At 48.8% G+C, this 21,589-nt stretch overlaps 1 protein-coding gene across 1 annotated transcript in view; it reads left to right on the top strand.

Moving 5' to 3' along the window:
* The first annotated feature begins 643 nt into the window (after positions 1–643).
* NFATC2 (nuclear factor of activated T-cells 2) overlaps positions 644–21,589 on the top strand; it is an 84,831-nt gene continuing 63,885 nt past the window's right edge. Inside the window, exons 1-3 of the mRNA XM_017815355.1 lie at positions 644–707; positions 16,143–17,172; positions 18,542–18,710. Of these exons, the coding sequence (XP_017670844.1) occupies positions 644–707; positions 16,143–17,172; positions 18,542–18,710 (1,263 nt within the window). The remainder of the gene's footprint in view (positions 708–16,142; positions 17,173–18,541; positions 18,711–21,589) is intronic.

Below are 21,589 nucleotides of genomic sequence, written 5' to 3'. Positions count from 1 at the left end.
GAGCCTGAGCTTGTCTCTGCTGGGAAGAAGGAAAACTTCTGCACAGAAGCCCTGTTGCTTTGAAAGGCTTTGCAGTTCCTGCAAGTTTTGTTTAAAAAGCACACACTGGGATTTTTAACATCATCCATATTTCTTTCTTTCTCGCTCTCTAACTTTCTGCTCAACAATTAAGTGCTTGTGCTGCAGACTGAGAAAGCCGCAGAGCTGCCTTGGCCCGGAGCTGGGAGACGTCATGGATTCCTGAGTGTGAAGTTGCAGGAAAGCCCTCAGTTTGGGAGATGGAGGCGATCCAGGGGTTTCCATGGCACTGGGATAAACAGGAGGAAACAGTGAGGGAATCCCGTTATTTTACAGCATTCAAAGACTATAAACACTCGGAGCAGGAAAGGAAGTGGCCTTTCCCTCTCTAGTAACCCTCATCTCAGAGCAGAGAACTGACTTCACTTCAGGAACAAGCTCAGCCCAGTTCGGATCCCTCTTTGCACCTCCAAACACTCACTAAGGAGGCGAGCAAGAGGGGTTCCCTCTGTCCGGGCGACACTCGTTGAACATGGTTTAAAGAAGATTTTTTTTTCCTTTTTTTTTTTTTAATATTTTTTTTCTTGCTATTGATTTTTTTTTTTTTTTTTTTTTTTAATTCCCGATGCAGCGAGAAACTGCCTGCAGGCTGGTACACTACCACCACATCATGAGGTCTATGGATCAAGGTAGGGTCTGACTGCTGCGGTGTCTGTGTGCTGTGTGTGCCCCCCTGTGCGTTCCCCTCCCCGGGGCTCGGCAGGTCCCTCCCTGGCCCGGGGGTTTGTCCGACCGCGGGCTGGGTGGGCAAGAGGGGGTTCATGGCAAGAAAGTCCCTCGGGGAAGGGACTGGACTGGCTTTATGTTTGGTTTGGTTTGAAGCGCTCCGCCACGGCGGTACAAATCTGTCTGGAGGAGCCTCCTTTAAACTCCAGCCAGAGGGACTCTCCTCTTCCAAGCCATCACCCCAGGAGTCTCGCTGACTAACCCGGCCGCTTAACCCTTCCGCCGCCTGCCAGGTCGGGGGCCCGGGGCGTCGCAGCGGCTTCCCGGGGCCCGGTGGAGCTCGAGGGGCCGGGCCGGGGCTGCGCGGCCGCGCCGCCCGCGCGGTGCCCGCGGGTCCCGCCGGGTCGGTGCCCCCGCGGGGCGGGCGCGGAAGAGCCGAGCAGCGGGGAGGGGGCTCGGGGCGGGGGGCTCCGGCCGTGCTGTGCGGGGCCGGTGGAGGCAAGAGTTAAGCGCGGCGAGAGGAGGAGCCTGTCCCGCTGTCAGCCCCGTGCTCGCCCCCCGCGCGGCCGCCCCGACCCGAGCCACGACCCCCCTCCGCAGCGCCGGTCTCCCCGCTGCCAGCTCGGGGACGGGGCGGCTGCGGCTCCTCCGGCATCCTCCGCGGGCCCCGTGGGGAGGGCCACGCGAGGGAAGGCGGAGGGGGCTGCAGGCTCGCACGGAACGGGGCAGGGGACACCCCTGCGGGCAGTGTTGGGGAGGGGGCTCTCGGGGTCGGCGTGGCCACCAGCGGGCGATCCGTGCGGAGGATGCTCCGCGCGAGGAAAGCCCTGGCCGCCCGCAGCCCGGCTCCTGTATCGCACCCATGGACCAGCGAGCCCGGGTGCCCCCGCCGGGCCCCGCAGCCCCCGCCCGGGCGGCCCGGCCGCTCCCCCGGGGTGCTTGGGGTGCGCTGAGCCCGCCGGCCGGGTGGCAGGCGCAGGTGAGTTGAGTTTTGACTGGGCTGCCGGGCCGAGGAGAAGGGGCAGGAGGTGGAGTAGGGAAGTGCTCTTCCATCCACCCGCTCCATCCTCGATTCCCCCGCCCGCGCTGGCACCGCCGCTCGGCCGCTGAGTCAGAGCCGCCCGGGGCCGGCGGAGGGTGTGCGGGATCCAGGGGACGAGCCGAGTACCGCAGGGCTGCCTTTGAAGGGCCCTTAGTAGCGGCTGTTTGTTTTCTCCTGCCCGCGTAGCGAGCTCCCCGGGTACCTGCCAAAACACACTTGTTAACACCTACACCCAAAGGGGATCATCCGAGAGCTCCAATTCTCGGACAAGCCAATGGAAAGACTCTGAGTGGCTTTATACCGCCTTAGGATCAGGCCATTGCCCTGCCTCGTGTCTCCTCTGCTTTCTCCAGACAAAACTCTCTCTCTCCTGAGTGCTCCATCTGTTCTTAGTCACTCTCACAACACCCTGTGGAAGTTATTTTGCTGCAGAGAGCAGCAAAGGGAATGAGGAGACTTCTTGCTCTTCTCAGTGATCCTGCTTTCACCTGCCACAGGATAGGAGTGGATCAAAGCACAGGGCAGCTCTCCAGCGACAGCACCACAACTCCTTCCAGTGCTGTGCAGCTATCTGTTCCCCAGAGCCCTGCAGTCACAGCCCAAAATGAAAAGCACTGATTTTTTACTTTTATTTCCAGGTCAAATATTTGAGATCACAGTAGCCAGCTGAGCAGTGCAGTCAGTTGCACCACAGAGGCTAGAGATGCTCCTGGGTCCCAGAAGGTATTTTTCCCTTTTATGCAAAATGCTTCTATCAGTGGTGCAGGGGTGATTGGAGCAGACCCTGCCACTGACTTGCCTTCGTGTAACGAGGCTGCTCCCAACATTTCCACGAAGGAAAAGCAGCAAGGGGTTAATAGCACATGACATTTTTGGGATCAGTCTCAGGCTTTGGGAGGATTTCTGCACCCACAACAAAGTGTAAGAGTCTTATTAATACAGGGTGTGTAAATGATGATGTGTTAATAATTTTAAGTCCTCATCCCCTTTTATGATTAGAGCAGGCTCGGACTGAGGAATGAAGGCTCTCCATAGCCTAAAACCCTGCCAGCAAAAAGCTGCTTCAGTAGTTTTGCTCCCCAAGCTGTGCTTCTGCAAGGGTCAGCCGCAGCAGGGATTTTGACCAGGTGACCATGAGTCCCTGTGTCATCTTATGATCTCACATCTGTGAATGCTTGAAGCAGCCCCTTTCTATCAGTCAGCCTGTCCTGTGGGACACAGTTACCAGCTACAGTCAGCAAATGATTTCAGAGTCTCTCATACAGGGTAGGAATCACATTCACAGATGGGACACTGACATAACTGGAGCGCTCTTTTATAACATTCCAGTAGATATTCTAAGTGAAATGTTTCATCATTCTTTTTTTTTAAAAATAGCCAAGGATAATAATATCCTAGAACTTCTTTTCCACTACTGGCTTAATCTATTTTTTTTTAAACTATGATATGTGCATTCCTTTGGTTTGCACAGCAGACTTCAGAACCTAATGGGAACATAGAGATATGAGCAATTTTTCCATTGTCCTTTATTGCCAAACCACTTTAAGCCTGAAATTGGGGGGTAATATCTCTGACTCAGCCTCACCCCAAAACTGAATAGCAGTGTGTGTGCATGTGTGCCTCTCAGAGGAACTACCAGATATTTCTCCCTTTTCTCTCCCTTCTTTTTTTTTCTCTAATAGCACTCCCCACACTCCAGACCAAGCAACTAGTCACTCACAGTCTGAGCTCATTTTAAAGAGCTTGGATTCAGTCCACGTGCAAGTTTTAGTTGCCTGTTAAATTTCTAATGCCTGCCACATACACCATTAGAACACTTAGATTTTTAAGACAGCATTGACTCATATTTTCTTTGGGTTTTAGCTGCTAAATAGACAAGCAGCATTCTTAATCCACTTTACCTCTTTTGCTGTTAAAAGGTTTAAAATGAAAGTATACCAGTATTACAGATTCAGTTTAAATTACATTTTGTGTGGGGCCACATAATAATTAGCACAGTCACCATATCTCTGAGAAGATCATATAAAACTTTCTTCAGCTTGGGGCATCCTCTGATCCCTTGCTGTAGTGAAGTTATTGGTACAGGGAATACAGTGGGACAGTACAATAACAAAATGAAATGAAAACAATAAATGATAAATTACATTTGGAGTACATTTAAACCCTGAGAAATATGTTAAGTACTTTTTAAGTCACAGTTTGTATTACACTAGAAACTACTCTTTCTTAGCTTTGTTTTTGGATTCCCTGTCCCCTAGTACCTGGGCAGTCCAGTATTCACATACTTTTAAAGTTTATTGAGGCATAGCCCTGCCAAAGGCAAGCAGTGATCCAACTATGTGGAAAAGGACTCCTTCCATTCTCCAGTTCCCTGAAATGGCAGCACAATGTATTTCCAGTTCTGCTCTGTGTGGAGCCTGCTGCAAGTATACGTGGCTGCAATTTTTGTTAATGCTGCCAAGGACAGACTTTGCTTCAGTTCTTGAAACACCTTTTTGGCTCATGACAAAGCTTTACAGAATAAAACCCAGGAGCTAACGCTGACTCCCAGATCTCCAGTGGGTGCTGTGAGCCCAAGTGGAGCTGTGACCAGGGGCCAACAGTTGGGGCCATGTTGGCCTTCTGATAGCGGTAACAGGAGAAATACATGGAGGGTCCTTGTAGAAAGAAAGTGTTTCTGATATGAGAAAGATTGATATTTAGGGAAACCAACCAGTATTTCCTGTCTTTGGACACTGTATTCCAGCCTTCCACTCCAGCCCTAATGGAAAACAAGCATTGGGAAGTGTTGGTCACGTTGTTTGGGTTTTTCCCCTTGATTTGGAGTGGCCAGATGATTTTTCTGAGTGTGTGTATTGAGCTGAAGAGCCCACAGTCTATTTAAGTCTAGTAGCTTCCCTGCCTTTTTTTCATTGTTAATTATTAATGACAGACTGTGGGTAGTATTTGTCACTTATGTAGTTATTAACAGCTAAAACCATTTACAATGTTTTATTCTCATTATGGGCTTGAGAGCCTGATTTTGGTCTAAACTAAACAACACAGCATTTGGAGGGTTCCAGAAATGACACCTGTCCCTTGAACTGAATTCTGCAGCTGCTTCATGCACCTCTAATATTTAGGCCAGATCTGTATTTCGTGCATTTGTACCATTTCTCCTTGAAATAATGCATTGATGGATTCAAACGCAGCCCACAGTGTAGAGCATTAGAACTCACATCTCTGTGCACTCGGAGCATGTGGAAACTGTTATTCCTACAGGTTATGCCACAGTGATCCTATGGGCCCAGTGTCCTTACGTGCCCTGAGAGCTGCAGGAGGGAGTGGGGGGAATCCAGTCAATCGATGCCTGGTCGCTCTTGCTCCTTGACATCTGTCAAGTTGTCTGCTGGGCAAAAAAAGTTGAATCCTATAAGCTGAGCTAATTCCTACATTTCTCTAACACTTTTCTCATTGCTGTCTTGTCGCCCTAATTCCTCGCCAGTGTCAGAATTTATGATTACGTGTATTAGCAGCGAAACTATTTCGCATGACATGGTCGTTTTGGAAAGCAAAAGGTACATTTTCCATTTGTGGAGTATTACTAATTCTAGGAGTAGTTGGGGATAAGTTTGAAACTTCACATGCTTAACTGATTGCAGGCAAGCTTGGAAATAAAGGATAGGATAAAGATTGAGCAGGAGTTGGGGTCGTTTCCCAATGCTCTCCTGCCAGTCACCCACGTGTCACTTTAAAAGCCCAATGTTATTGTTCATATAGTTTCTTTTTGTGGTTGATACAATTGATGCTCTCCAATTGTGCTCCGTGTGCTGTTAGCTGCAAGGGTGACAGCTCTCTTTAATGCTCAGCCAAGATCAGCAAGTATATTTGGTTTTCCTAATGAATTTTAAACAGAAGGGCCAATGATAAAAGGCCAGCACTCAGCACACGGTAAGGATCATTGTACAACAGATATAAATAGTCCAATTTAATATATGCTTAAACAATTCAGAACAAATCAAGCCCTCAGACAGAGCAGCACGAGTTCCCCAAGGAGCCTCACGTTCCTGAGGGTAAGAGCTCAACCCCATGTGCAGCTTTCTGGGGTGGCCTCATTTGTGGATGTCAGTCCCAAGACCGCTAATGACCGGCTGCTCCGGCTCCCCCGTCTGTCCCGGCGGCAGCAGAGCCCCGGCTCTGTCTGAGGGAGACACTCCGGAGCTGCAGAGCCAGCGCTTCGTGTAGGCTGGGAATCTCTGCGGCAGATGAGGTAGCCTTGAGCTGTGGTCTCCAGCTCAACCACAGAGCGAGCACTGGATCCTTTCCAAAACAGGCTCCAGCAGTCCCTTGCTCCAGCGCGGAGCAAGGAGCAGGAGTCAGGAAGCAGCATCATGTGGCCAAGGGCTGGACACAGCCTATGGTCCTTCCACACTGCTCACACACGTGTGCACACCCTGCAGGGCTGTGTGCTGGCCACTGGCACCCAGCAAAGCTCCATCCCGGGTGGCTTTGGCAGTGTGTGCAGGAGAAAGTTCAAGTAGTTAGATCCAAGGAAGCCATTGTGTTACTATGTATATTATGCATTAATGAGAAAAAATGTTATCCTTTCAGTCTCCACTGCGTTAAAGCTTGGCATTGACAGCTCTGACATCACTTACTAATCTAGCGCTGTGAATTTGGAACAATGGCTTTTAAATTGCTCCATTTAAATTGCTCTTCAGTGGGAAACGTATGGAGTGAATGTATAGAGTTGATTCTGTGAATATACCAGCAGGGTTCCCCCTATTTCCAGCTCACCACCTCCTTCTGTAAATACCTCAGTAAACACCCTGGCACATCCCATCTGCAGGATCACTTGCCCTTTCTGACAGTCAGGTTTCTCTATCCCTTGGCACTTCCTAGTGACAAATTATTGCCACAAGGCCTGATTCCAGTGTGACTGCTGCCCGTCTGCCTTCCTGCAGCCCCACAGCAGGTGTTGCTGCCCCCTGACTCCCCTTTCAGCTCCAGCCCTATGTGGTGTTTCTCCTCACCCACAGGTGCCTCTGATGCCTCCCAGTAACTCCCATGGCTGACTGGCCAGTACTGGGCCAGTAGAAGCTCAATGTTGAAACTGATTTCAAACTGTAGGAAAAGCCTGAGTTCTTGCCCTCTGGACTACAAAGGATAGAGCAAAAGAGTGTGACGAGAAGGCAATTTGTCATTAATTGGCTGGACACACTAATGAGAAAGGTGACAGGGTATAAGCCCAAATGAGGAGATGCTGGTTCATGTGTGCTCTAAAACAGACTTTCTGTGAACTTAGACAAGTAATGTGGGGTCAGATTTGTCATGTAGTTAATGCTGCCGTGCTGACAGGCTTAGCAAATAAAAACAAGCTGAAGTAAACACCAAAATACTTTTTTAATGATCTTGGTCCCCCTGCCTTTGCCTCCCTGCCCTGTCTACAGACTAAGAGCATTTTTCAAACTCGCAAACCTGATGACAGCCATCTGTACACTAATAAAGGGCACCATACAAACAGGTATGTGCAAGGGAACAGCCTTCTGACCACAGATCCTCTGAACACACAAATTTAGGGTCTCCAGTTACCCACGAGTGAAGTCACTGGTGGTTGTAGCAGCCATCGGAGGGGCAGGAGGCTGCCTGGAGGCAGCGACCAGCACCCTGTGCAGGGCCAGGGAAAGATGCTGATGAATAGAGTCAATGTGGTGGAGGTGGCTGAGGGGACCTGGGCAAGCTGGCAGCACCAGCAGTGTGGTCAGCAGGGAACGTGGAGAGAGCCCATTCTCTGAAATGCTGTTTGTAAGCAAGGCAGGAGGAGAACAGAGGCTTTGTGCATGATGGACTTGATGTCTCTAAGGGTGCTCCAGTTAAGGCCTGTGACTGCAGAAACCTGCCTGCTGCTGCCCTGGCTGCAGCCTGCAATGGGAGGCAGGAGCACATGGTTCATCACTAATGAAGCCTGGAGAAGGCAAGGGCAGCACCTGGACTGCCTGGAGCTGCTGGAGACCCTGGAAACCTCAACAGAAAGGGGCTTGACTGCTGAGGAGGAGTGCCAAGTGCGAGGCAGCAAGTAATGCCCCACATGGGGTAGCAGGGCAGAGATGCCCACCCAACAGGGTGTCATTTCTGGGGCTCCCATGCCTGGGCAGGCCTGTTACTTCCCTCGCAGCCCTGCTTCTTCCATGTCCTTGCCACCTCCCCTGACCTCAGACCCTCTCCTCCTCGCTCCCATCACGACCCCCGCGGGCCGCGCTGCCGGTGCGGTGCTGCCGGTGCGGCGGGGCCGGTGCGGTGCTGCCCGGGCCGGTCCCGGCTCCTCCTCCCGGGGGCGGCCCCGGCGGCAGGTGGCTGCCCGGAGCAGGAAGCTGCCACCGCTCGGCCCCTCGTGTGCCGCCGCCGGGCTCGCCGCCCGCACCCGCCGTCGGGGGCACCCGCGCCCGCCGCGCCCTCCGCCAGCACAGCTTTTTTGGGGTTTTTTTGTTGTTGTTTTACCAGCTTTATTCCTCTTTTATTTCCTGCCCTCTGACTCCTCCGCACTCGCACTTGGAAGGACACCGCCGGGGGTCGCGGCGGCTGCACTCGGGGTGCCCTCGACACCGGGCGGGCTCCGCTCCGCTCCGCCGCTGCCCGCGGGCGCTGCCGCCATGAGCGCCCCGGCCCCCGAGCCCGGCCCGCAGGACGGGGACCCCGGGCACGGCCCCGGCACGGCCCGGCCGGGCAGCCCGCAGGAGGAGTTTGACTTCTCCATCCTCTTCGACTACGACTACCTGAAGCCGATCGAAGGTTGGTGAGGAGCCGCCGAGGAGGAGCCGCGGCCGCGCCCCGACGGGGCGGCGGGGCCGGGCCGGGCGCTGCTGCGCCCTCGGCAGCTCCTCGGGGGGCACCGCCGGGCTCTGCCCTGACCTGTCCTGCCCGGGGCCGGGCGGTGGGTGCCGGCGATGCGCTGCTCGGCGGGCCCGGCGCAGGTCGGGGCCGGGCGGTTCGGGTTTGGCGGGGCTGCTTTGCCCGGCAGGTGCTTGCGGGCGGTCACTGCTCGGTCCCCATCCCGTGCTGCGCTGTCTGAAAGCGGCTGTGGGAGCTCCTGTTGGTCCCAAAGTTTTGCACCCGGGAATGAGCGCAGCTGCCAAAGGCGAGGCAAAGGAGTTCGGCTCAGTTGGTCGCCTTGTGACCATCATCGTCATCGTGCTAGAGCGTGTTCTGGAAACTCAAAAAGGCCGCTCAGGCATTCGGGCTTAGAGTCCCGAGGAGTTAATTACCTGCCACGAGTTTGAGCCTCCTGCTTGGATGGCAGGGAGCTGGGTAGATCTGGTTTCTAGTTTGGGTCCAAACACCATAAGCCTAAGTTAAAACTAAGAAAAAAAAGATCTGCAGACTCTTCTACTTCTCTGAGCTTATGCTGTGATATTAAAAGCACCATGCCAAGTGCTCCCTGACTTCCTAAATGATAATTCTATCTGTTGATGATAGTAAAAAGTGATACTTCCTTACCTATAAAATATGTGTAAACCAGAAAAAGCTGAAAGAAAGAGGACCCAGAGGAATGAATTGCTGGGATATTGTTCCTAAGATACATTCATTTGGATTCTGCACGGTGGACAGGTGGCATTTCTCTAGGGCATCTGAAGAGAGATGTTGTGTTCCTGGAGGATGGTGCCGGATGAGACCTTTGAGGCCTCATGGTAACATTAATGAAACAGAGTTATTAGTGAGGTTTATTCTTTGTGTCCTTGTTTAAATATACAGATGTGCACCAGCATCAAAGCTCGGGCTGGTTAATGTCATCAGATGCACAAAGCTGAATTTTCTTTCAAGTAGATCAAATTGTGCTAAAATATATCTACGATGGTCAGTGATTTTAATGAAAATACATTAAATCTCAGTGAAAGCTTCAGATGCTGAATTGTTCACATCTATATAGTAAGCAGTACTGCTGTGAAGCCTTAAGTGGGAAGTTCTACAGAATATAATAGTACGTAGGCGGAGTGTAGAAAGTTTAATCTTCAAACCACATAAATGCAGAGCAGTATATGCTTGTTGTAGAAGTAACTTCCTTCTTGAGCCTGCTTTCTCCACATTTGAATTACTGGAAACCATAATTAGTAGTAATTTTGTTTGTTCCAAATATGGAAATCATTAGCATAAAAAAAAAAATCACAACCATATATACCAGCATTGTAATCTGGAGAACATTCTCCCTGGCTTTGAAAAGGCACCAGCTAGAGTCTGTAAGCAATCCAGTATACATCCGTGACCTTTAATGTAGAAAAGATTAAAGCATGTTTACATGAGAACAGAAAATGTTCACATTTTGAGGAAGGACTTTATCCACATGCCGGTGGTAAATGATGCTCATTGTTCATGTGCGATTCTGGCCTCGTCTGAACTGCAGTTGAGAAAACAGGGCCTTTTCAGAGGAGGATTCAAAGTGGAACCAAAACCATAGGAGTGTCTGTGGATCCCAGCACTTAAGGCTAGTTCCTACATTCAGAGCTGGTTTGAAAGAGGCTCTGGTGTCCTCATGGCCTGGGCTGCTCCACCCACTGCTCACGACAAGTCCTCTAATAACAAATCTCTCTGAGCATGCTAAAAGGGGTTTTTTAAATTAAAAAAAAAAAAATAAAGGGGAGGGGAAAGGAAATTTGAGGCTCTAGGAATGGACTGGGATGAAAGTTTATTTCTGATAGGAATTTTTTTTAAAGGTTGGGATTTGGCAGTATCCACCCAAACTTGTGTTTTAAAAGTAGGACCTATATCACAACTTGTTGCCATGGCAATGCCAGAAATATCGTTGCTGAAAGTGGCTGGTGTTCAGTAGTGCTTAAGCGTGCCTGAGACAACAGGAGCATGGAACTGCTATAAAAGCAGCAGGGAAAAGAAGGGTAAATAAAAGTCCTACAGTCAATATTATTAATATTAAATATTCCTCTCTAAGCCAACCATTTTCAAAAGCAGGAGTGCTGTACAAAGTGCCCTTTTCCCTAGGCCTTCTCCCCTTACTTGCCAGACTTTAATTAGCAATTATCTTCTCAGCATTTGCAAATGAGAAACACCTGCTGAACTCCGTGTGCCCAGGTGAACAGGATTTGGGGAGTGTGGGCAGGGCAGGTATCCTGTGCTGTTAAATTGAAGCTGGGATTTCACTTAGCCATTGAGGAAGTTTTCTGTCTCCTTTTAAAATAAAGTGTTAGATGCATTCCCTTGAGAGTTACCTGTGCAGGTGTTGCTATTGATATTCCAAGTTTTAGCTTATTTTAAGCATGGCAGGTGCTGCATATCTTTGTTTCTCCGTGCAGAAGATTGCCAGAGAGTTAATGAGCATTTAAAAATGAGCTCCTACAAGGAGAGCTCTCTGATGAGTAAGTTCTGATAACTGCTTTGTGTATTCTTCCCTAATACCTGTTGTTGGCCACTATGAGAGACAAAATACTGAAAAGCTGCTCTGCTTCAGCAGCTTCCTTCATGTAGTTTTGTGGTGTTCACTCTGTGATGATCTGCTGACAGGTAAAGCTGTCACATAATTTTTAATTTTTGAGGTTAACCCTTCTGGGAGTTGATCCTCTGAGAGGTGTTTTGAAAATCCAACCAAAACTTATCCTTAAATAAGATTCCAGACAAAATCCTGCCCTGAGACAACAGGTGAGACTGCAGATGGGAAAGAGTATTTTCTCGTGGGCTCAAGCCCTTGCTGTAGCTCAGCAGACTCTTACATTGCATCTGGTGATATGAATCTACAAAGTCTGTGTATATATAACACAGAGAGGGGAAGCAGGGAGCATCCATAAATATTAATATTCCTCTAAATGCTTGTTTGTATGTAGACAGGCTCCCAGGGACATTGCCACGTCTTGTAGGTGTGAAGCCCTGTATAATTTGCCTGTTCATTTTTTTTATTCCCAGATGCAAAGCTATTAAAAGGGAAAAAACTGAAAGTGCCTGCAGCTGGGTCCTGGCTCAGGAACACAGGAGGCAGTGTTCAGCCCTGCCATAAAGAAACAAATATGCACATCTAGCAGAGAATTCCAGATTTCACTCAGGAAACCAGCTCTCACTTGGAGCTTCCAAGCAGTTTGTGTAAATAACAGACAACCCGGCTTTTGAAAAATGCAAAAGAGCTCTGCACTGGTCCCTTCAAATGACAATGAGCAAGTTAATTAAGAAAAAAATTGGCTCTTTTACTTATGCAAATAAGGAACTCCATTTAAATCCCAGGAGCTGCACTGCAGCAAGAGGATGTGAGGTCAAAACCAAACTTCAGCCCCTGCCCTCCCTTGTCCTGCACGTGTCTATCTTTAGCTTTTCCTAGATGATGGTTTGGATAAACCCAGCATGGAATGCAGTTGCTTGGGTGATCTTTTATTCCCTAATTTCATGCTAATTGGTAAGGTCATATTTGGCTGACTGGATGACTTTGAAGTAACTGCCTTGTTTTAAAGCAGGGGAGGGTGGTCCTCACAGAGCCGCCTATGCACACACTGGTGTGGTCCTGGGCTTCAGGGATCTCTGGATCCTGGCAGGACCAGCAGGGTTTTCCTTTCTGCCTCTCAGAGGTATGTGAAAAGGAGTTTTATAGATCAAGGCTTGAATCCTTTGAAACTTAAATCCCTTGATCTTTTCCACCTGTGATTTCACTCTTGGGTTCTAAGGGCAGTCCTGAGGGTACCCACCTGGGCAGGCTGCCCAGCTTCCAGAGGGCTGGGGGAGCTGCCTGCACCCTTCCTGGACCTGTCTAGAGGAGCTGGTTTGTTGGTTATTTGCAATACAGTAGTTCTGCTTCCATTCCCTGTTGTGGGGAGAGAGAGGGAGAGGTGGTTTTGTGAACTAGCAACCGGGTAAATGCTATGGAAAAAAAAGGGGAAAAGCGAGCTGACAGCTTGGAGGCAGTTTGGGTGGGATCCTAGGGGGCTTGGGGGGCTCAGACTGTTCTAGGTAAGGGATATGAGTGATGCAGGGTAGGCTGTTTGCTGACAGTAAAGCTGAAAGAGAATGTGAGGAGGTGTCAGTGCTGTCTGGGTGAGAAACTTGCTTTCTTTTAACCCACTGTCAAACCAGAAGGATATTTTGGTACTGAATCAGAGGGTGATTCAGCAGTGAAACCTCAGGCTGGGAATGCCTGAGTGAAGGGAGATGGGAAAGTGCTGTAACTGCCCATGCAGGGGAGCTGTGCTGAGGCTGCTGTGGTGTTTGCTGAGATGTCCATCACAAAAGCAGTGAAGAGGACAGTTCTTTGCTGGAGTATTTCAGTCTGTGTTTTGGGATGCAATGTGCAGGAATGGATGAACTGTTGAAGGCGTCACAGCCTTGGGTGCAAAACCTGCACCTCTGGGGAGCATCTTCCCCCTGTCTGCCCCCTCTCAAACGCAGGAGCTTGACCCTGTTTACAAAAGCAAACTCCTGGTGGTGCTCCTTGCCTGGGGAGGCTGGGGTGTTGGCTCTGGTCTGTCCTCTCCTGGAGCAGATTCCTAACTCCAGCCTGCCTTAGCCAACTTGGCCAGGAGCAGAGTAGCCAGTCCCCTCCTGCTGAAGCAAAAAGCAGAATTTCTCCTGATTTCGGTCGCAGAGCCGTTTATTTCTGAGAGCAGCAGTTGCCGTTTCACCCCTGTGCCCCTTTTTGCCTCCCCGGTGAGGTCAGAGCTGCAGCATCACCGCCGTCTCCATGGTGACAGACCGTGACGTCACCGGCGTGGGCAGCAGCAGCCGGGACAGTGATTTCATTGTACCTCTGGAGTTCTGCAGGGCTGGGACTCGCTCAGGAGACCTCCCCAAACCCCCCAAGCCTGGCTCCTGACGAAGCCGTGCCGATGAGTCAGGGCCGGCAGCCTCTCCCCTGCCTGAGCCGCAGCCCCTGGGCATCGCTGCCTGGAGCTGTTCCCTGAGGTTTTGTCTGCAGCTTTGCCCACGGTCCTGCTTTATTGATGAATTTGCCATGTGGGGGGAAAGTAAATATTGTTGCTGTCCAGAAGCTGTGGGTGTCTGCTCGGCCGGGGGCTGTGGCCTGGGTGAGCTGTCCCGGTTGCAGGACCAAGGAGCTCTGTGGAGCTCTTCCCGTGAAGGCAAGGGCACGCTGTGGCTTGCTGTTGTGTGTAAACGTTGTGATTAATATCTGGAGCGTGGATCCTCTGGGAGGGTGAATGCCAAGGGTGAAAGTGCTCTTTTAAACACAATATTACAGGGATAAGCAAAGAAAATGTAGGTTATCTAAAACCCAGTTTTTAGTGGGCAGATACTGTGGGTGGTGATGTTTGTTTGTTATTCAGAAGACTTTAAAAATTACATGTGCAAATAGAAATACATGTTTGCTTTTCCCATATCCTTCGACATGAATCTACCTACACTGGCTTTGCTGATGATACTCTGAGGAGTTTTAGTTCTTTACCTGCTGTCTGTGTTTCTGGCACAGATAAAGCAGTTTAAGTGTTCGATGGGGGCAGCTTTAGCTGTGGGTGTGTTGAAAGGGTTGCCCGTTCCTTGACGTGAAGCTGTTCAACCTGGAGAGTTTTTCTGCAATTGCTGGTCACTGCACACATCCTGCCCTAAGCCCTGGCACCAAGCCTCACTGTGTTTGGTGCTGTTTTTGCTCCCTTGCATCAGCTGGAATCGGGGGGGTTGTGCCTAGAGCAGTGGGAGTGATGTTTTGCATGTCTGGGGGGGGGGTGTGTTACTCTGCTGATGCCGAAGGCGTGACGAGTTCTATTAAAAGTGAATCTCAGCATCAATATCTGGGCTTGATGTGTCAGATCTGACTGATGGGGATGACACACTATTCCTGTGAGTGCCAAAGCTCTGAAATCAACGATGCTAAAAATATGTTCGGCTCAGAATTCGGTTGCTGTTTTCCCATCCCCAAAACAGCTGCGTGCTGGGATTAAAAGCCAGAGGGAACCTTGAGAAATCTGCAGGCTGGACTCTCCTGTGCATCTCCTTTCCTGTCACAGGCATTCTGTGTGTTGGTTTGTTTGCTTGGCTCTTGGGGTTTCCCTCTAAACATGAAGGCTCAGCAGTTCCTGAAAACAAACAGAAACCCCCTGAAATTAAGTAAAAATCTCTCTCCCTGTAAAAGTTTCACTTTTGCAGCCATTGCAGAAAGCACAGTCAGCTCCTACCTGGCATTATGCCCGACATTATTTTCTCGTGTCATGTAGGAGTTAGAGAAAATGCTGGAACAGCTATTTAAATATTTAAATGAAACCCTCTTCACCTGTGGCACATACTGACCTGTGCCCATAATCCCAAACTGTGGAGCTCTTTCAGCTATTTCCTGCTGGATATGTTGAGAGCTTTAAAAACATATTAAAATCCTGACAGTACTTTGCATGCTTTTGTGTGATGACGAATATTATTCAGCTCCCAGGCTGGGGAAGCTCCAGGAGCTGATGCACGTGGTCTGTCCTGGGGATACCTGGCATGACTCCATTCTCTTGGATGCCATTGGCTTTAAGCACCTGATGGGGTTCTGGGATCAGATCAGAACCGGGCTCAGTGATGCTGGTGGGAATTCTGTGTTGCCTGGAAGCACCCCTGTGCCCTGCAAGTTGGGCATAGTTTGCAAGATGAGAATCTGAAAACTGAAGATTTTTTTGCACCAGGAGAGGGTTGCACTGAGCACTTCTCTGTTACTCTGTGTTTTATAATCCCTCTCTGGCCAGTTGGGCTGGAATTGGAATGTGATTGCCTGTAACCATGGGGCTGGATCCTTTCTATCTCTCTTTTCTAACAAATACTTGTGAATGTGTTTTCTGATCATCTGGTGCATTCTTATGTGAAACCTGTCACCAAAACTTACTGACATTATATGGAGCCAAACAAATCATCACACAGAACTGGCTTTTTAATTTAATAGTTTGAGCTCAGCTTTGGTTGGTTTCTTGAAGAGCTTGGCTGTGTAAGAAAGGTTTTTCTCCCTTCACCAAAAGCTGTTCCTCAACCTCTTGGTTTTACAGAGACCTGTTTGGAAGTGATTTTGTGATGTGATGGTCTCAGGCCAGCTCCTAGTTAACAAAATTTGACCAAAGTCACAGCGCCCCAGTTTGCCAAGGGGTGTATTTGGCCGAAAGAGCAGGAGGGCCAGCACTGACATGGGCAGAGAGGCTGACACACTGCTGACCCTTCCAGGTGATCCCTCTAGGTCAGGCTCAGGCAGTGTGGAGGTGTTTGCAGTGCTTCTGTCCATGCTGCACCTGCTCTGAGCACTTGAACTTCCCTGGCTGCTAATCCAGTACTTTTCACAAGCATTAACTGCAGTTAAAAAGAGTTAAACAAATATTAAGCTAATACCAGATCACAACCAGTTTATAAATATGCATTTTTTTAAATCCATGATTGCTCAGCTTCTGTAATAATATTTATAGTCTTAAAGAGACCCTTCTTTTTCCAGAAGAACCGACTCCACATAAAACCAACAGCCCACCCTCTGGAGTTACATACGCTCATGATGTCTTGGACTGTGGCCTCAAGCCATGCCCCCTGCCTTTTCCTAGCCTTTCTGCAGATCCCATGGGCAGATATGGACAGCCAGATAGTAGCATAGGGACAACACCTACACACCCTGCCAACGCTGCAGGGGCCTCTGCTCCGAGCCCTAGGATTGAAATTACTCCATATCATGAACTGGTTCATTCAGGGGGTCCCTTCCGCAGCAGAGACACAGATGTTCTTTTGGTAGAACATCAGTCAAACTCAGCCACCACTAGCCCAAGGGTTACCCTGCCTGTCCCTGGCTTTGAGGGCTACAGAGAACCACTGTGTCTGAGCCCAGCTAGTAGCGGCTCCTCTGCAAGTTTCATTTCAGAGACAAATGTATCTCCTTGCACGTCACCATGTGTTTCACCAAATAATGGTCCTAGTGATGACCTTTGTCCACAGTTTCAAAACATCCATACTCATTATTCTCCTAGAACCTCTCCAATAATGTCACCACGAACAAGCATCACGGAGGAAACCTGCTTGGGACGACATTCACCATCACCCCGTCCCAACTCAAGGTCTTCATCACCAGGTGCAAAACGGAGGTACTCTTGCACTGAGCTCTACAGCACTCAGCTGCCTTCCACCTCTCCACGGCAGTCACGGACCCCCTCTCCACAATCCTCTCCTCGCATCCCCTTGAGAGAAGACAACTCTTCAGTTACTTACACACAGCTGGCCAGCGCTCCTCTTTCCATGGATGCTATGAGCAGCCTTCCTACGGATCCTTCCTGTGGTGTTCCCACGAAAATTTGGAAAACCAGCCCTGATCCTTCATCAATGTCTTCCCACAAAAACAGCATTTCATGTCACGTCTTTCAGACTGTTGACTTCCACGGGCCTTGTGAGCAGGAGGACAGGAGAAACTCAGCCCCAGAATCAATTCTGTTGGTACCTCCATCCTGGACAAAGCAACTGGTGCCTGCAATCCCTATCTGCAGGTAGGTACATCCTTCCTGTGGGGATGTGTTTTCTCATGTGTGGTGTCCTCTGTCATGCATGATGATCCCTAGGGAGTGTTTTCTTGGGCAGATCCTACTGCAGATCAGAGCTAAGTGCTCAGGGACAGCACTGGTTAATGGGGGCCCAGTCCATTATGATTCTGAGAGATGAATAAATCTGGATTTGGAAGAAACATCACCAAAATGGTTCACTGATAGCACAGTACGCTGCAAATTCAAATTGCCAAATTATTTGTCTCAATAGCAGACTGCAGACAGCCCTTGACAAAGGCTGAACATGCTGGTGCCATCCTGCTGCTTTTAAAGAAAATGATGGGATTGCTTTTGTAAATTCAGTCACTTACAAATTTCCATCAAGGGTGAAAATGCTTTAAATAATTCCTGATTCAAAATAGAGGACACTGCTTCAAGTCAGACTGAGTGTTCAATCAACTCCGAGTGATTTACTGTTGGTGGTTAATTTGTTAATTGTCCCTCAACCCAAATCTCAGCCATTGGCACTCCCCTCATCAGCTCCATCCATTGTCTGGCAGGGCTGGGCCAGTGGCAGGGCTGGACCCCGAGGGATGCAAATCTGCCAGGACCGAGGGTGCCAAGTGTGTGACTCAGCTCCCAGTCACCACTGCCACCCTGCCAGCCCTGCCATCCTGCTCAGCACCGAGGCTGTCCCCTCAATGACATTATTCCAGGTTGCTCCCGACCTGCTAAACACAAATTCTGAGTGAAAGAACACAGGCTGTGACTTCCCTTGGCTCGCTAGACTGGTTTCTGGCAGCAGCTTGTGCTCCCAAAATAAGAGTAATTTGAAATCCGGTGCAAGCTCTAGTTGTACATTTCAGTGTATTCATTTCATGTTATAAACCCTTGTGTATTTTTGTAACAGGAAAACTAGTGTCAGGTAAGAATATTTAGCATTTTATTCACGTGCATTTTAATATTTATGGAAATATAAAGGTTATTAATTTGCACAACTGGTAGGTAATGGTAAAAGGAGTTAATATTTCACCATATGTATTCTGTGATCAAAGTTTAGGACACATAGCAAAAACTAGATAAAAGAGGGGGATCTTTTAAAAAATAAAACTGCTACAGGTATTTCTGTATAAGAAATAGAAATATTCTCTTCTGCATGGAGATGGGTGCTCAGAAATTACTGTCCCCACCCTGAATTTCAGCAGAGTTTGTAATCAAATGTGAGCAGGACAGCATAATGTCGTCGGAATTAATAGCAGACTCCTAAATGGTTCAGCAAGAGCAGCCGCGGTGGGGCGCTGGGAGGGAGGTGGGGTCAGGGCTTTGAGAAATGAAGGGCTCAGGAGTTTCACTGGAGTGTCCTCTCTCTGCCCAGTTTGCCTGTTCAGTCGCTCCCGCCCCTGGAGTGGCCCCTGTCCAGCCAGTCTGGCTCCTACGAGCTGCGGATCGAGGTGCAGCCGAAGCCCCATCACCGCGCCCACTACGAGACCGAGGGCAGCCGCGGCGCCGTCAAGGCTCCGACCGGGGGCCACCCCGTGGTCCAGGTAAGGGACTGGGGAACATCTCCCTAGAGGAAAAGTGGCAGCGAGTTCATTTCTGAAGGGCTTGCTGGGGGCTGGCCCTGAAAGGGGAGGACCCTGTGAACCTGGGCGTGGTTGTGGATGCGTTCGAAGAGTCTGAAGCTGAACTGTGGTGAAGTCCAAGATGTTTGGAAGGTTGGTTTGGATTAGCTTGTGAACGCTCAGGAGCTTGGGCAATGTATTTGTCACCTTTCCTTGGCTATGTGTTAAACCTCCTGTGATCCAGCTCTCATAAGATGCCCGGTTATCGTGAATTCCAGCTGAGCCCCGTTTTACCTTGACAACAGACTCTCCTGTGTAAACTAAGGCTTTTCATGAGGTTCAATATGTACAAACATCAAGCCTGATTTTCCAACTCGTCGTAGCTCAGTGACCTCCCAGACTCAGATTTGAAACAAGTGGCAGATGGTGTCAGATCTGCAGCCCCACGTCCTCCTGCCGGCGGTGAACGAGGGTTTTGGAGCCGCAGCCCTCTGGGGCCACATCAGTTGTTTCCCTCATGTCCCCCTCGTTTCAGCCCATGTCTCTGGGCAGGAAAGCCAAAGCCAGGCTGGTGATGTGATAGTGCTGGGGATGATGTGTGGACCTGGCCACGTTGGCCACAGCTACAGCTTTCCCTGAGCAAAGTTGGGGTGCACCCTGCAGATGTTCCTGACACACTCAGGACTTGCATGAACCAGGGAAATATTGACATTTATGCTTAATTTTAATCATGTGATCAATACCACTAATTTCACTGGGTTGATTTGTGCTTAACTCCAAACATATGTTCAGTATTCCCCTGCAGGCTCAGCCCCTTTTAAAATCAAGCCATAAATTGTTAAATCAAGGAATTGTTTACTTTGGTTGAGCTGGACTTGCATGAATGGAGTGGATATTTGAGTAAAGGGTGCAGGATAATAATAAATAGCAATCACATTTGCCATACCTCGATATATGCAGGCTTTTTAGTTTGAGTCTGACAAGCTCGTAGCCCTCTGTGGTGTGTTTGAACCTAACTGGATGTAGGAATGATCTTGCCAATCAGCACTTGCTCCTTTCTCAGTTTGCTTACAAATACAGTATCATTTACCTTCCCAAGGTAGTCCTATCAACTGGATATTTACTGCAATGAAGGAGTTTCTCTTGACATGGGGAAATATTAATAATTTGTTTCCTTCCTGTAATCAATATCAATCAAAGAGGGATTTATATTTTCTGTTGGGGGCAGGATCCAATATTCCTAGTTTTATCATAATTTGCCTTCAAGCTTCAGGGTCTAAAACTATAAATTCAAATGTCCTCATGAGTTTCCCAAGCAGATGTGCCTCTGCACAGCTGTTCCTGCATCTGGGGAAAATATGGACAGTTTCTTTCTGAAGGTTTATTATAAAGCTGGAAGTATTTGTTGGATTTGTGTTCACTTGAACATAACAAGGTTCATATGGATGCTGAGCAATGAGATAGTTGCACCTGTATGTTTTATGACATTTGAAACTGGGGGAGGCTGGTAAAATCCAAAGCTTTCATGTCAGAAGTTATTTGGCTTCGAAGTTTCTTTTTTTTTTTCTTTCTCCTTCTTTCCCCTGAGTGAATTTTAACTTTTGTATCTTGTCAGATGCAAATAGAGAAAGTGAAATAGGAGAGATTTTTAAAAGGTGGGTGCTGTGTTGAGGGAGGTTTGCATGACTTAAAGGCAATTGGTTGCAAGGCAGTTAAATTGGTCTTCCACTATTTTGATTACCTTTTCTAAAATACAATGTATTTTTTAAAAAAATCTGAGTTTAAAAGAATTTCCCATTAAATTAACCCTCCATGTGAGTAATTACCAGCTGAACCTTCCGGAGGAAGAGATGTTGGCTGGTTTTTGCAGCACAGTGTTGGCCTGCAATATTTTTTTTTTTGGAAACTGCATTTTGCATGCAAGTTTCTTCTTTTGGGTGCTCTGAAGCTACAGACCAGCAGATCTCATATCCTCCAGGCCTTATCTTGTGGTTTATCTTTCTGATGCTGCTTCCTCTTCTTCACGTGTCAAGCCCCGAGAGTTTGTGCACAAAGCTCTGCACCAGTTGTACACTCCAAGCATGGCAGAAGAAGAGTCTGGTTAATAAAACCTCTGGCCAGATGCACCACATGCAATAGGGCATTTACTTTGTCTGCCAGGAGGAGGAAGAGAGAAGCCATTCATGACATCATCTAATTTCAGGCACCATCTGGAGTCACATGGAGAAGCGTAGGCTCCCAGTTTTAGGTGGTTTTGAGTCACTCTTGGGAAGAACCTACAGCTTGCTGTTAATTACAGAGAAACTCAGGCTTCTGTTTTAGGGATGTAAGTTGCTGAGAACACCAAGGAAATCCTGCATAACAAGGACAAAGCTGAAGTTTCCATGCACCTGCTATCTAGCAGGTCCACCTGGTCACTAAGGCCACAGAGAGGGGTAGGCATGTTTGATTTCCTGCTCTTCTTCACCAAAGTTGAAGGACAGCTGCTTATTTGTACCCAACTGCTCCAGTCAAGGCTCTGCAAGAGACCATCCAGTAGCAAAGGCAGTGACTGTTCCTGTGTGAAGAGCTTATGGAAGTGATTGGGATAGAGGTAGCAGTCCAAACACAAACCTAGCCTGTAATGGTAAAAATTCAATACATTACCCAACTTTTTAGCTTGGTACAGCATCCAAATGTAGACCAGGGCTACAAAACCCCAGTTCCCAAGTGGAGGACAACGGTGGGCACAGTGTAACCCTAACCCATCCTGTGCCCGTGTGTTCTGGTCTCCTCCTCAGTTCTCATCTTCAAAGCAGGAAAGCTGTACAGAGACCCAACTTTCCTCTGGGTTTTAACTTTTGAAATTGTGGTGACTTTCA

Source organism: Lepidothrix coronata, unplaced genomic scaffold (assembly GCF_001604755.1).
Source record: "Lepidothrix coronata isolate B3197 unplaced genomic scaffold, Lepidothrix_coronata-1.0 Scaffold49, whole genome shotgun sequence".
Lineage (NCBI taxonomy): Eukaryota > Metazoa > Chordata > Aves > Passeriformes > Pipridae > Lepidothrix > Lepidothrix coronata.
Note: the sequence above shows the minus strand (reverse complement) of the source record. Positions and strands in the feature narration are given on the sequence as shown.